At 31.9% G+C, this 16,190-nt stretch overlaps 1 protein-coding gene across 1 annotated transcript in view; it reads right to left on the bottom strand.

Moving 5' to 3' along the window:
- LOC139515298 (collagen alpha-1(IV) chain-like) overlaps nucleotides 1–16,190 on the bottom strand; it is a 120,478-nt gene that overhangs the window by 38,016 nt on the left and 66,272 nt on the right. Inside the window, exons 22-30 of the mRNA XM_071304866.1 lie at nucleotides 15,073–15,135; nucleotides 14,476–14,574; nucleotides 12,979–13,032; nucleotides 12,277–12,496; nucleotides 10,102–10,407; nucleotides 8,343–8,423; nucleotides 4,544–4,641; nucleotides 3,351–3,551; nucleotides 1,285–1,453 (exon numbers count right to left, since the gene is read on the bottom strand). Coding sequence (XP_071160967.1) covers nucleotides 1,285–1,453; nucleotides 3,351–3,551; nucleotides 4,544–4,641; nucleotides 8,343–8,423; nucleotides 10,102–10,407; nucleotides 12,277–12,496; nucleotides 12,979–13,032; nucleotides 14,476–14,574; nucleotides 15,073–15,135 — 1,291 coding nt within the window. The remainder of the gene's footprint in view (nucleotides 1–1,284; nucleotides 1,454–3,350; nucleotides 3,552–4,543; nucleotides 4,642–8,342; nucleotides 8,424–10,101; nucleotides 10,408–12,276; nucleotides 12,497–12,978; nucleotides 13,033–14,475; nucleotides 14,575–15,072; nucleotides 15,136–16,190) is intronic.

The raw sequence follows: 16,190 nt of genomic DNA, 5'->3' as shown, positions 1-16,190 counted from the left end.
TTGTTATCATTAGCTTTATTTAAAGTAAGTTCTACAGGATAAATTTCTTTAGTATACATACTGAAGTCGTCATTATTTAGAGCCAATATATCATCCAAATATCTAAAAGTATTGTTAAATTTTTGTATCAAATGTTGTTTTGATGGGTCTTTGCTAATTTTAGTCATAAATTGTAACTCATAACAATACAAAAACAGGTCCGCAATAAGTGGTGCACAGTTAGTCCCCATTGGAATTCCAATAACTTGACGATATACGGAATCTCCAAAGCGAACAAAAATGTTATCAAGTAAAAATTCAAGTGCATAAATAGTATCAAAGCATGTCCAATTGACATAGTTCTTTTGTTTATTGCTACTAAAAAATGATCTAAAAGAGTTTGAACATATGTACTCGCATTCCGACTTTTTAAATGCCCAGTTAATTAGGGATGTGAATTTTTTCTTAATAAGAATATGAGGCAAAGTGGTATATAGGGTAGAAAAATCAAAACTTTGAACAGATTCAAAATCACCAATATATGCATGCAATTTATCAAGTACTTCCAACGAGTTTTTGACACTCCAAAAGTAATTAATTCCACTATTTTCAAAGGCCTTATTTGAACAATTTATTATCAGGTTTTTTATTGTACCAAGTGTACTAGTAAGTAAAACAGACAATTTAGTAGTTGAACAATGGCTGGAAGATGAAATAAATCTATATTTGTAAGGTTTTTTGTGCAGCTTCGGAAGCCAGTACATACTTGGGACTTTCATTGTGTTTGGTTCTGCTTGTAAAGAAGTAGCTAAAAGTTTATGTTTGTTACAGATGTGTTAAAGGCTATCTCATTGACATAGATATTCCACATATCTTTCTATTTCAAAGGAAAGCACTAAAATAATACACATAGTTTTGCAACCAAGAAAATATGAATAATTTAGTTACACATAATGTAAAACCAGTAAAATATTTCTTTAATCTCTCTACTAAGAAGATTTCACAGATAACATAACACAGATTAGTTTTTGATGAAACCATGTGTCATTAGAGGGGGTTAAAATTCTAATAGATAGCTAATCTGTTTTATCATTCTTTCTGTCTTAATCCCACTGTTGTACAATTTAGCTAGTGAAAAGTACATTTCAATTAATAATAAATAAATATTTAAAAAAAAATTCAGAATCATTAGAAATTAAAGAAAAAAAGAAAAATATTTAAGGGAGTCACAAAAAGGAATTACTGCATTCAAATTTAAATAGCCTACATAATGTATTTTCTTAGCAATATTAAACAACTACCAACCTTTACGTCCATTTGCACCAGGTGAGCCATCAAATCCTGCTAATCCCTTAAGTCCTGGGAATCCATTTGTTCCTGGGATTGAATCTCCTATTTCACCCTTGAATCCAGGTTCTCCTCGAATACCTGGCAAACCGTCTAATCCATCAAATCCATCACTACCACCATCTCCCTATACAGATCACATATTACATTTAGTAAATTTACTAATATCAAGAGTTAAAGAGCATAGTCATAGTTTTACAATTTTCCATGAAAAAGAATGTACATTGGTGAGGAGAGCCCTTAAATTGCCATCGAAAGAGCAAAAATAGTGAAATTCTACAATACATTGTACTAATAAAATCATATTAATTTTGTCCTTCGAATTATTGTTAACCCTACCATCTCCTATCCCATTCTTACATTTTTCTACAGAATGAAAAATATAGCTTCCACAGGTGCAACAAGTGTATTACGATATTTCTCCACTCGAGACAGTTAAATTTTAATATTTAAAGCATGAGTCTTGCCGAGCTTTTTAAATAATTAATTTTAACTGTTGAGAGTGGAGAAATATCGTAATACACGAGTTACAGTGGTGGAATCTATTTCTCTAATGATTTTTATTCTTCCTTTTCAAAAATTTGACGAAAGTTGTGTACTTTTGATGTGACGTCATCAGGCATGGTCGCCTTTTTTCATGACGTCACAATATGAAAATTCAGAAGAAAACAACCAAATTGAACGTCACAATTAAATTTCAACCAATCATTTGTTGAGAACAGATTTTTTCACTAGTGAGAGGAGAAATATTATTTTACATCGGTCAGGAAATGTGAAAATAGCACAAAAATTAGAGAAAGACATGGAAAAACCTCTTTGAAACAATTCCCATCTTTATACGGATTCAAAGAAAAGGTCCTATTTATTCACTGATCTCATGCCTACCTTTTCAGTCTGAAACATTTTATCATTAAGACCTCAAATTTGCATATACCTTAGGCCTCATTTTAACCTTTTCCAGAAGGAAATAAGTCCTAAGACTTAAGTTTTGCAATAACTTAATTCTTTATTCCTTTACACAACTCTGTCAAATATAGGTTTTCTCATTGGCAACATTGATATATGAGCCGTATCCGATAGAAATCGACCTTATGCAAGCGTATGTGAACATGTAACTGTATAAAACTTTGATTAATTTTGGAACATTTATATACGAAATAAAAAAAGATTATTTGGTTTGTCTTGTGTGGTTCTTATAAAAGGCTAATTTTGAAACAGTGACAGACTTTCCTTTAATGTGTTTTCCCACTCAAAATAGATTAATAGCTGTATGGATATTCATTTGCATAAGGTCTATCCTATGCAGCTCATATGTTATTCAAGCAGTACAGTAGAGTATGATATTTTGAGCTCATATATTATCCAAGCAGTACAGTAGAGTATGATATTCTGAGCTCATATATTATCCAAGCAGTACAGTAGAGTATGATATTCTGAGCTCATATATTATCCAAGCAGTACAGTAGAGTATGATATTCTGAGCTCATATATTATCCAAGCAGTACAGTAGAGTATGATATTCTGAGCTCATATATTATCCAAGCAGTACAGTAGAGTATGATATTCTGAGCTCATATATTATCCAAGCAGTACAGTAGAGTATATTATCCAAGCAGTACAGTAGAGTATGATATTCTGAGCTCATATATTATCCAAGCAGTACAGTAGAGTATTTTATCCAAGCAGTACAGTAGAGTATGATATTCTGAGCTCATATATTATCCAAGCAGTACAGTAGAGTATGATATTCTGAGCTACCAATTAACCTTTTGGACTCTTTTTCAATCTCTATTGCTAGTCTGGTTGTTTGCTGTGCCACAAGTCCAAGGTTCAGCTGTTAATTCGGAGGAGAAAAAAACATGCAATACTGTAACAAAAGGATTTATCATTGACATCTTTTTTCTTGCATACCTGATTGTTAAATTTTCTACAGAACCTAACAGTACAGTTGTTTTTTGGCTACACTGCTATATTATGTCTGTGGAGTTCCATGAGTCTTTTTTCATTCTATGACCTTATCTTACCTTTAATCCAGGTAATCCTGACAGGCCAATATTTCCTCTTTCACCTGCTTCACCTGGACTTCCGGCCATTCCAGGTAATCCAAATCTTCCTGGCTCTCCTGCCTCCCCTCTATATATTTTGTTTGGGTTAGGATCTATGACATCACCAGGGAAACCCTTAAGTCCTGTTGACCCTTCTTCACCAGGACGTCCTGGTCGGCCCTGTACGGAAAACATGCACATATTTAAAAAAAAATATATCTGCCCATATATAAACTATTTCTGTAATTCTATTTCTGTTATTCTATTTCTGTAATTCTATTTCTGTAATTCTCCGACAATTTATATACAGATCACTTAAAGGCAATATTACATTTTGGCTTCATATTGTCTTACTAAAGGCTCTAAGAAGTGTAAGTCAATCACCTGAGAATCAATTCGTTTTTATTTACAATAATAACTCCCATGAAGATCCATTTAAGGGCAATAACTCATATAAGGAGCCATTTAAGGGCAGTAACTCCTATAAGGAGCCATGTAAGGATAATAACTCCCATGAGGACCCATTTAAGGACAATCACTCCTATAAAGAGTCAATAGACATTTCAGCCATGTTCACTTTTTTTTTCTCGCTAATCATCATTGCTAGTCAAAACTCTGTCATTCTCTTTCTCGCCTTTGTTTACAATTTTAAACCCAGGTAAACAGTTGTCTAAAAGTATGAATTTGATGGTTCACTTATGGTGCCATTAAGATAGGAAATGATTATGTAAGTTTCATATGACATTTTTTGTTTTTCTGTAACAATCGGCAATTATAATAAATGATTATCATTTTACATTGCACCCCTTTTTTACGTTCAGGTTTTCTTCTATCTACATATCTTCTCACAATAATATGGATCATCTGTATGTATACGTTGAAGATACCAATTCTGGCTTTTACTCATCATCTTTTAAAATAATTATGTTTTATTTTAAGGTAAAAACCTTGTTTATGATAAATATGTAGCGATTGCGTGGGGTAACTATGGGGTAATTGCAAATGTTGTTCAGACAGTTAAGTACAGATTTTGATATTTTTTATATATTTTCTTCAGCCAGATTTAGCATGATAGATATTGTATGAATCTTCAAAGGAAAGAATATAAATATAATTAATACCCCTTTAGATTAAGTCAATTGAATAGCCTAGTTAACATAAATTTAGCTCACCTGGTTTCCATCAGCACCAGAATTTCCCGTATTACCAGGTACTCCTGACTGTCCCTTCTGTCCAGGTAATCCTGGTAAACCATCAAGTCCTTCAAGTCCTAAATATATCATGAATATATTGATGATATTTTTCTATCATGTTTGGACAAGAAAATGTTTAAAAGATTTTCCCTTTGTGTTTCAGAATTTAACTTCAGTCATCTCTGAATAAAAATATTAAGACTTTAAAGGGAAACTTCGCAAAAAAATCAAAAATTGATAGTATGTCCATTCTGTATAAAAATGCTCAAATTTATAGATATTAAAGTTTTATTCCGCTAAATAAGAGATCACCATCGATTTTAAATTTTGAGTATCAGTTCTCTGCGCTAATCCCGATATGTCTATAAACCACAAAGGAACAAAACTACAGTAAACGATGTAGTCGTAATTGCGTGTCGATATCTTGTCAATCGTACGGATGTTTTATCTGACTGACTAATTTGATACGGAAAATGGTCTTATTTTTTTAAATAACCATATAGTCTGTTATTTTTAAACTGATAATATTGTAATTAGTTAAAAAGTCAAAGTTCAAATCATAAATAAGTGTTCCGTGGAAATTGTTTTCGAAAATCTAATTCGTTCTTAATTCTTTATAGTAATAAACTTTATTTAAATAAATTCGGATCTTCCCTCATCTGATCACCAGCATGGCTAAAGGTATTACTCCCAAAGGTATTGAAAGGGGTGTAAGGTGACACGTCCAGGTATTCAATCGATTTCCTGTCCGGCGGGCTTGCAAGTTCATGCATCGTTTCACTTCTGTAGGTATTGATCAGTGTACACGACCGTAACTTATAACTTTCCATTTTGAACTATCAGGTGCATGTATTTTGTCTTGCATGTTCGAAAGTGATATAATATACCAGTCATTACTGAAGTCATACGCTTGTTTATAAATAACATATCTGGTGTAAAGAATATTATTTATAAAAATACAAATACAAAAAAAAAAAAAAAAATTGAAGAAATACAAATCTATTTACATATTTTTCCAAGGGTTAATTTGGGAAAATGTAATATATACTCGTTGTCAATAGTTTAGGACAGATTGGAACATACCAGAATTATTGATTTAAAAAAATGTTCGGAACTATAGCGCAATTTTAAATATGTATACATGTTTGAACATAAGAAAGAAACATACATTTTGTGTAAATTGTGGTAAAAGTTTTGTAAATAGACTAGTCCACTTATGCCAACAGTATGTAATCAAAGAATTTGATAGACTATTGTATACCAAAAGAAGAAGAAGAAAAAAAGAAACAATTGTTTTAAATACAGGTCAATTTATAACTTGCTTTGGTTCATCGAAGTTAAGAACATAGTAAACTCACAGATTTATATATCAATTAGATTGTTCTCGAATAAAGGACGAAATTCGTCATCATCACAATTAATCCGACATTAATTCATGTAAAATATATGCAACTGGACGTACACTAATAATCCCCAAGGGATGTGAATATTTTCTAGGAAAACTATTGAGTATCAATTTCGGGATTCATTTTCTTTCTTGATATTCAATGACAGCAATTTAAAGAATAAACTGCTTGTCGGATATTTGTCCGCTTTAGGGGTATTCTTGCAAGTTGAACAGACTTATAATAACATTCAAAAGTGTGGAAAGATAACATTAAATTCGTTGTCTTTTAATTTTGAACATCGTTGGTCAAATAGTTATTTAAGTATATATATATAAACTTTGGGAGACGACGACTATTATAGTACAGTCATGGGACAAAAGTGAGTTCTCACTCGAAAAATGTCCAATCATTTCAACTAAAATCAATATTTTTCAAAAAAATATTACAAAGTAACTGTATGAGCGATTTAAAAAAAAATAGATACCAAAAGATGTAAAAATGTCTGGAGTTTTATTGTTTATTTAGTCATAATTTTTTGAGTTCCGTTTCCATCATCTGATGAGTTAAACACAAATGCAAATTTTTGCGATTTTAATTTGGTTAGAATAATAGCAAACTTTTCAAGAAATAGTTTTCTTTGTGTTCATCTCGTCAAAAAATTAAAATGAGCATGCATAATATATCATAACCAAATAAACAATAAAAGTTCAGAAATTTCTACATCTTTTGGTATCTATATTATGAAAATCGCTCATACAGTTACTTTGTAATAATTTTTTGAAAAATAACATTTTTAGTTGAAATGATAGGACTTTTTTTGACTGGGAACTCACTTTTGTCCAATGACTGTAGTCTCAGATTTTAATAAGGACGTTCCCGATTATGAATTAATTTGGTTGACGTTTTTCACACTTATAGAATATCTATTCGTAATTTTTCGATTCCATTCCATGAAGATCCTTAAATTTCCTGTCATCTTTTTAAACCTCTTAAGTACAAAAGTATTTTTTCTTTATCGTACATATTATATTCCGCTTCGGTAGAGTTATCTTCAGATAGTTTCAGATATTAATTAATACATGGCTTTCAAAAGTCTAAATGTAAGTGTTCTCGTACATTTTTTCGCCTAATAAAGACAAATAAAAATAATTTAGTAAAGCTATTTCTAATTTCTAAGTCCCCCTTTTTTATGAGACATAAAGCAAGGACAAGACTTGTAAACTGTATATCATTTCATTCTGACATATGAATTAAGTTTCCCGTCTTTAATCGAAAATTGTGTATTTCTTAGTAAATTAACTTATTTGAATTCAAATAAATAATAACACCAAATATAATTAAATAATTCCACGGCGATCAATTTTTATTTGTCACCAACTTGAATATGTATTTTTAATGTGTGTATTAAATGCTCCCACTGATCCGAATAGACAGTCACACCTGGCAAGGTGTGCCCTAAAGGCGTGGTTAAATACCGAAGTGCAAATACAAATTTACCTTTCAACAAGCCACTACGAGTATTGCCACATAACCGTGAATACACACATTGTATAAACCTAGTCATAGCAGAGATAGTAAAAGGTCAATAAGAGTACACCAACATATTGTCTTTACAGATTATTGTACTTTAATTTGTTCACCTTATCAGTCCGAAAAAAATAAAAATAAATTTATAACTTTTTGTGTTGTCTACAAAAATAATTCGAATATATACGTTTAACATAGATAATTTATCTCACGAATGAGTACAATTGAACGTCTGTGCGTTTTATCTTCTTATTATCGGATGGTTATTAGATAAAGCATAAGTCATCGGCGCGCTTACGATTACGTTAAAATATGATTAAAAACCAAGACTTTTAATGATTGTATTTTAAATCCCGGCATGCAAAAATCAGGAGAAAACGTCACGACCTACAGGAAGTAGTTGATATTTTTTCATTAATTATTGAATTTCTCCTTTATTACTGCACATATAGCGATAAAACTTTGTGAATATATATATTATGTCATAATGAACATATTTAAACCATAAGTAAAAAATCGTGAATTTTCCCTTTAACATTGTCCTGAACTTGCTGAACGTAGATTTTTAGGTAAAATAAAAATTGTAAGTTTACTTCAATTAATTACAGGTCACTGACAAAAAAAAAAAAAAAAACAAACCCTGGTTTATACTAAATGAATGATGGCTGTTCAATAATAAACATGATAAAAGATGGCTGGTCAAGAAATAGACTGGTAAAAACTTAGTGAATGGAAATGAAATATACAGATAAACTACATTGTAACAATTTCTACATCAATATATTTCAAATGAGTTATACACAATCAAACAAAGTCTTTTATCATCATCAGGTTCAAGATTTTTGTTAGTAAAAACATCTTACCAGGAAGACCAGGTAATCCAGATTCTCCTTTGAATCCTTGTGCTCCACCTGGACAAATTCCACAATCCTCTCCGCTACCTCCTGTAAATCATAACCAATATTAAGTTTTAACATGTTGTGTACGTATGTGTTTATACTTTCTATTATTTTGATCTAAAAAGAATACACAAACCAACAAACTTGTGTTTAATAATAATTAAAAAAAATGTCCCCCAAGGGAAGCAGGTCAAATCACCCCACAGCCAAAACCGCCCCTCTTTTAAAAAAATCGCCCCACTTTTTAAAAAATCGCCACACTTGTGAAAAGGGTTAAATCCCGTTAATGTTTCTCCTGTCAACTCGCCCCACTTATTGAAAAAAGGTATACTTCATTCTATAATTTTCAGGTCTACCAACTAGCCCCACTTAAATGAAAACTAATCTAGTAAGTCTATACTGTCACATGTACAGAATTAAATGATGTTTGACATTCTTAGAATATAATTGCAAATACATGTTCGTATCATTATTGGAGAATAACTTTATACTTGTAAGCTTGGTTATTTGTATAACAATTGAAAATAAACCTGTTAATTGAATCGAAATAGGATTTTAGCCTTTTTCATAAGTGGGGCGAGTTGGTAAACAAGAATGGGGCGAGTTTGTGAAAAAGTGGGGCGATTAGGTGTGGGGCGATTTACCAGTGGGGCGATTTGTCATGGATTCTCCCCCAAGTTACACATATTTTATATCTTCAAGGGACATAACTCTTTAAAAAAAATTACTAATGTTGAAGAATGTCTATAAGAGGGCTTAAAGTGATCTGTCCTTATCTAAGTACTCATACCCTAATCATTAGTGGTTGGGTTATATATGTGGCCATGATAGAAACTAAATTGGCCATGGAAAAACCTACTGGTATTAAGTGTGGTGATTTTTAAGAAGTTCCGTTGAAAAAGAATTAGAAATTTTACAAACTAATCCTATATTACATGTCAACAAAATAAAACCAGATCACCAGAAACAATCACTAGGATTTATTTAAGGGGACCTCACAATACTGTAGATTCATTTATTTTCCTGAGCAAAAATTTTCGTAGATTCTAATTTTGTGGTTTGCCAACCTCTGTATACACAGCCTTTATAAAATTTGTAATTCGTTGAACATTTGAAATCGTGGTTCACCTGTACCCACAAAATCCACGAAAATTGTAATGAATCCACAGTAGTAGAATTAGAGGAAAACAAAATTTTAAATCATGATATGTTGGTCTGAGTACACAGTTGTTATGTAGTGCATTTCTTTCAGACAATAAATGAAAATTAAAAAAATCCCACCTGCGCTTTCTCAATAATATTTTTACAATGTGTAGTACTGCTATTGGGACAATTTATATATCAAAAATATAGAAAACTTCATCGGCTCTAACTCAAAATATGGACAATTCTATGTTAAGGGGGTCTTGAAATCTTTTGACAGCTTCCGAATTGCTTATTTGCTTGTTGTCCTATGAAAACTGAGATGAAAACTTGCTGAAATGTACAGTAGCCCTATCTTTGAACTTTAGAAGATCTTTCACACTAGATATTAGCCCCTGAAAAAGGTAACTTCTGTCAAAATTAAAATTACATTGGTATTAATCAATTATCCTACTTAATAAACTAAAAGGCCCTACTGTCATACAATTTATTCTGTGTATAAAAATTGGACAAATATTCAGGAATTAAAGGCAGTGAAAACTAATATCAGTTTCATCCTGATGAATAGTAAATACATTACCTTTTAACCCAGGTATTCCAGGGAGACCATCCCGGCCGTAATCTCCACCATCACCTCGCTCACCAAACAATCCAGATGATCCTTGAGGACCAGTGATATCAAGACCGATTCCAGGAATACCAGGCAAACCTGGAAATCCATCGTCTCCTGGACGACCAGAAATACCATTAACACCATCACGACCAGGTCGACCTCTGAACCCTGGCTCACCTACTACATCACGTCCTGGACTACCAGGGACTCCAGTTTGACCCTTCTGTCCAAGAGTTCCAGGAAGACCTGGATTTCCGTTACCACCAAACCCTCCTAAAATGGAAAAGAAAAACATTTAAATAACAAAATTTATTTTGAGAAGAGCTTGCAAATATACTGTGCTGAAAAGTGCTTCAGAATATATTAGTAAACATGATGAGTTAGGAATTTATGGTAAAAATTACCATAATCCAATTATTAGTATGTTTCATTTTTTCTTTTGTTCTAAAGTCTGAACAAAACAGATCAGCTGTTGCAAAGTTCAACTCACAATTAAAGATCTATTAAACAGCACTAAATTTTTCATTTTCAGCAATCCATATGGTTAAATCATTTCTAGAGATGAGTTAATTATTGAGGCAAAAACTTTGAAAACAATTGACCTAATTGTAATTATTATTGGAATAACCCCTTTTGCATACTGATATAGAATTTATTTTTTTAAATTATTTCATTTTAGTAACAGAGGCTCAAAACCCTGTTTACACTTGCATTTTTTCACAAGAGTGCACACACTGAAATGTCTCGCCTTCTTTCCTAATCATTGATATTATGTTGATAGTCCTAAGTATAAAGCTTTATTACAACTGTCACTTAAACGTTACATTAACCAAGATAACTAAACAAAGACCAATGAGCCATGAAAATGAGGTCAAGGTCAGATGAACCATGCCAGGCTGACATGTACAGCTAACAATGCTTCCATAAAACAAATATAGTTGACCTAATACTTATAGTTTAAGAAAAATAGACCAAAACACAAAAACTTAACACTGAGCAATGAACAGTGAAAATGAGGTCAAGGTCAAATAAAACCTGCGCTACTAATATATAAATCATAAAATATTTCCATACACTAAATATAGTTGACCTATGGCATATAGTATCAGATAAAAAGACCAAAACTGAAAAACTTAACTTTGACCACTGAACCATGAAAATGAGGTCAAGGTCAGATGACATCTGTCCGCTAGACATGTTCACCTTACAATCATTCCATACAACAAATATAGTAGACCTATTGCATAAAGTATGAGAAAAACAGACCAAAACACAAAAACTTAACTATAACCACTGAACCATGAAAATGAGGTCAAGGTCAGATGACACCTGCCAGTTGGACATGTACACCTTACAGTGCTTCCATACTTCGAATATACTAGCCCTATTGTTTATAGTATCTGAGATATGGACTTGACCACCAAAACTTAACCTTGTTCACTGAGCCATGAAATGAGGTCGAGGTCAAGTGAAAACTGTCTGACGGGCATGAGGACCTTGCAAGGTACGCACATACCAAATATAGTTATCCTATTACTTATAATAAGAGAGAATTCAACATTACAAAAAATCTGAACTTTTTTTTCAAGTCGTCACTGAACCATGAAAATGAGGTCAAGGACATTGGACATGTGACTGACGGGAACTTCGTAACATGAGGCATCTATAAACAAAGTATGAAGCACCCAGGTCTTCCACCTTCTAAAATATAAAGCTTTAAAGAAGTGAGCTAACACCGCCGCTGCCGGATCACTATCCCTATGTCGAGCTTTCTGCAACAAAAGTTGCAGGCTCGACAAAAATCAATCTAAATTTAAATCAATATCTATATTTGAAATGACCTAAATAAAAATAATAAAAGTAAAACTAGTCTGATGAAATAGAAAGAAATATTCTAAAATATTGTCTATATTTTTTCTTTCATGCATAGAATATAATTTATTAACAGATGTATATCCAGGATTTTGAAATAGGGGAAGCCCATATCAGCCAAAGTCATCAACATTTGGAGTGGGATGTGCAATAAGTCTATAAAGTAACCATATACATATCTCCATATGGGTGTGGCCTGGGAACCCTGCTCTCCCCCTCTAAATTTGTGTCTGATAAATTTTAATTACTTGGTGAAAGAAAAATACCTACCTCTCTCTCCAGGTTCTCCTGGAATAGAAAATCCAGTTGCACCACGGAGTCCAGGCAATCCATCTAGTCCAGGCAGACCTGGCCCACCAGGTGGACCAGAAATTCCTATTTCACCATCTCGTCCAGAGAATCCTTTCTCCCCTGTAAATCCTACATCTCCAGGACGTCCCTGTGCCCCTGGCTGACCATCTAGATCATTTCTGATATCTCCTGGATATCCCTATGAAGACAAAAAGATACTTTGATCTACTGACATAAGTGGCTATCTAAACAACTTTCTTATCATCTACCTACTAAAAATACTGAATTGATAAATTAAATTTTATAAAAAAAAATTATAAATCAATTCAAAGTTTAAGAGAAACTATATTCCCTAGAAAGATAACAAAAAAGGTTTTTCTTTAAAATAAAATAAAAAACAGCATATTTTTAATACATTGTTTCTTGCAAAATAAGGGGTCTAAGTCACTAGCCAGTCAATACTGAGGTTGTGAGTTCAAACCCTGACTGTGTAGGTTCACTCAACTCCAATCTTACTTGACTAAGATTGTCAGTTATCTTATTGAAGGTCGGTGGTTTTCTCCGGACACTTCGGCTTCCTCCACCAATGAAAACTGGCCGCCACAAAATAGCCTAAATGCGGTGCTTAAAAGTGGCGTTAAAACACCAAAAATCAAAAATCAAATCTTGCAAAATACATACTACTGGTCCTTCATCTCCTCTGGTTCCCTGTCTTCCAGTATCTCCTGTTATCCCCTAAAATACAATAAATTCTAATTAATAATCATTATTGGAAAGTTAGGTCATAACTTCTCATGTGTGAGTGGATATTCCAGCTATTTTTATACTTTTACACCCCACACCTGGCTTTTATTTATTTTTTGTCAAATTAACTCTCTTCATTATTACTTTTATTCATTATTCTCTAGTCTGTAAACCCCATCCAGACCCTCCTATTAAAATACAGTGCTAACATTTTCATTTTCTTTATGCCTTTTTGGAATAACAAGCTAAAGAAAATAACTTCTCTAGAAATAAAAAACAAATAAGTCCCAACTCAGTGAATAGCTTGAGATGAAGAATTATCACACAGAAATACAAAAGAATTTAAAACAAATTAGCACTAATTTATCTTATTACTATCATTAAAACTTTGTTTTAACTTCACTTACATTAGCATTTAAATCAGAGTAACAATGATATATAAGAGGAACAAAAGATACAAAAGTGACATTCAAAACTTATTCAAAGTCAAAAATAAATTGACAAGCCATGGTAAAAAAAGAAACAGACAAAAACTACCAACTGTACACAAAACACAACATAGATTATTAAACACTGAGCAACCGGAACCCCACTAAACTATTAGAATTTGCATTCAATAGCTATATTTATAGTCATGTTAGCATAGAGAAATCTCAATTACAAAATTTACTTAAACAAGAATTTGCCCACATGGATGCTCCATTTGCACTATCATTTTCTATGTAGACCTTGACATTTGGCATTAAAATTAGAAATATCATACCATATAGAACATGTGGGTCAATATCCCTAATGTGCCTCAAAATGAGGAACTCAAAAGTTGTGTGTAAACAAAAAATCTCTGTGTAGTGATATTGGACATGTTTCTACTTTTAACAAGTGACTGAGTTTAACCGTTAGTGTTGATATGGAAAGTAGAGGAACATAGAATAAATGTGTAAAAACTATGGAGCTATTAACTGTGTTCAAAGTATCAAATTTCAAAGAACTTGTTGTGTTAAAAGGGGGATTTTTCACCATGAGAAACAGCATCCCGAAAGGATTTTCAGGGTACGCTTATTTAAGGAAACTTTGAACCCCAAAAATTAACCACATATATGAAAATGTCTCAGCATCGAAACGAGCAATCATAAATATCCAAGTTTACTATATGGACTGAGCTACAGGAAAAAAACATTACCATTACAGCCTATGGAAAATCAATTAAGGATATTGATCCATGTGAACTAAGTTTCAAGTTTATAAGACTTCAACTTCTACCTTGACCAAAAACTTTAACCTGAAACGGGACAGACAGACAAAAGAACTGATGAACGAACAAAATGATGCACAGACTGAAAAACATAATGCCCCTAAGTAGGGCACAATAATAAGAGGGGCATAACAATCTATAATAATAATGGATTGATATAAATTGGGTAACATTTGTCTTACCTTAACTCCTTTAAATCCATCAATACCCTCCCTTCCTTTGTCGCCAGCCATTCCTTTTGGACCATAAGACCCAGTGGGTCCATCTTTACCTCTCTTACCCTGTAGAAATACATATGTCAAGATATAATTATAAAATACATATCAATTCAAATTTCCATTGATTTTTGTGTGTTTTTTTCTGCATGTTCTGATTTTCTATCATATATGGACACCCCATATCCTTTGTTTTTCTATTAAAATGCAGTTTTTGTTGTTATAAACATTGATAATTTAGAACTCTTTTTTTTATCAATACCTCTTCTCATAAGTTTATTAAAATGACCACTTTAAAATGTTTTTCTTTGAATATACAGGATTAAATGTTTACAAATACAAAATTTGTTACATTGAAAATTAAAAAAAAAAAAATGTTCACAAATACAAAATATGTTTCGTTGAAAATACAGGAATGAATAAAATGTTCCAAAATAATAAAAATACCATACCTTATAATATCTTCATTTTTTTTGGGGGTGGGTGGGGGGGTTCTTTTTTAACGATATAAAATGTTTAAACATTTACATTGATCAAATAATTCTGCAGTTAAAACATACATACCCTACGACCTTCTGGACCTTGTTCTCCTGCTGGTCCTTTCATCCCATCCATTCCTTTATTTCCCTGAAATATTATGTTCAATATTATAGGGTTATTGCATGAATATTGGGGAATATTGTCCCGAGTAGAATTTTATATTGCACGAGCTTGCGAGTGCAATATATGTTCTACGAGGGACAATATTCCCCAATATTCATGCAATAACCCTTTTATTGTATAGCAATATGATATTTGAAAGTAAAAATTGGTTTAAACTAAGATTTTGTCATTGATGACGTCATGAATTTTGAAGATTTATTGCACTAGTGCAATATTAGAATTTATTGCAAGCTAACTTTTGGTTACTTTCTGTTGGAAATATTATATTGCTATACAATAATAACAATTATATTGCTAATGAAGCAGTATGTACATGTTATTTATAGTCCTTGATTTTTTACAATGTTTCTGTGAAAAAAGCTTTTTTCTGTCTTTTATACTCCACATACATGAACATGATATGCTAACAGCTATGCCCTCTGGTCTCTAGTGATTCCCAGAAAAAAATATTATTTTATCTACCAAAATTTACGATAGTTGTCTCATTGGCCATAAAACCACTTCTTCTTAATTCTTATGATATGAATAACCACAGTAAGTTTATATTTTATGAATATTTATAAATATATTATATTAGTTTAATATCTGATCATTTGTAGGACTTTTTCTATTCTTTTATGTACTGTGATTCTTTATTAGTGTTTTCCAAAGCAAAATAGAATATGTAATAAATAATCTTAAGTTTAGTCTTAAGATTATTTAAAGTTGACAAACTTTTATCATATGTAATTCATTGTTCAATATACTTCCTTTATAACATGAGGTTTAAATTTTCCATTTGAAGTTATATATTGACTAGCATATAAAAACAAAAATTCATAGTAGTTCATGACTTTTGAGTATTTTTTCCTGTAAGATGTTTTTGTGACATTTAGAAAATAGATTTCTCAGTTGTTTTGTTTCACATTTTGTTAACCAGGGCCTTTTACAGCTTACTATACCATATAAATTTGCTCATTGTCAAAGGCTGAAGACCAATAGCTGTACTGCAGACAAGCAGACTGACAATTAATTATCTT

Source organism: Mytilus edulis, chromosome 3, assembly GCF_963676685.1.
Source record: "Mytilus edulis chromosome 3, xbMytEdul2.2, whole genome shotgun sequence".
Lineage (NCBI taxonomy): Eukaryota > Metazoa > Mollusca > Bivalvia > Mytilida > Mytilidae > Mytilus > Mytilus edulis.
The sequence above is the reverse complement of the archived record's forward strand: the minus strand, read 5'-3'. Positions and strand labels throughout refer to the sequence as shown.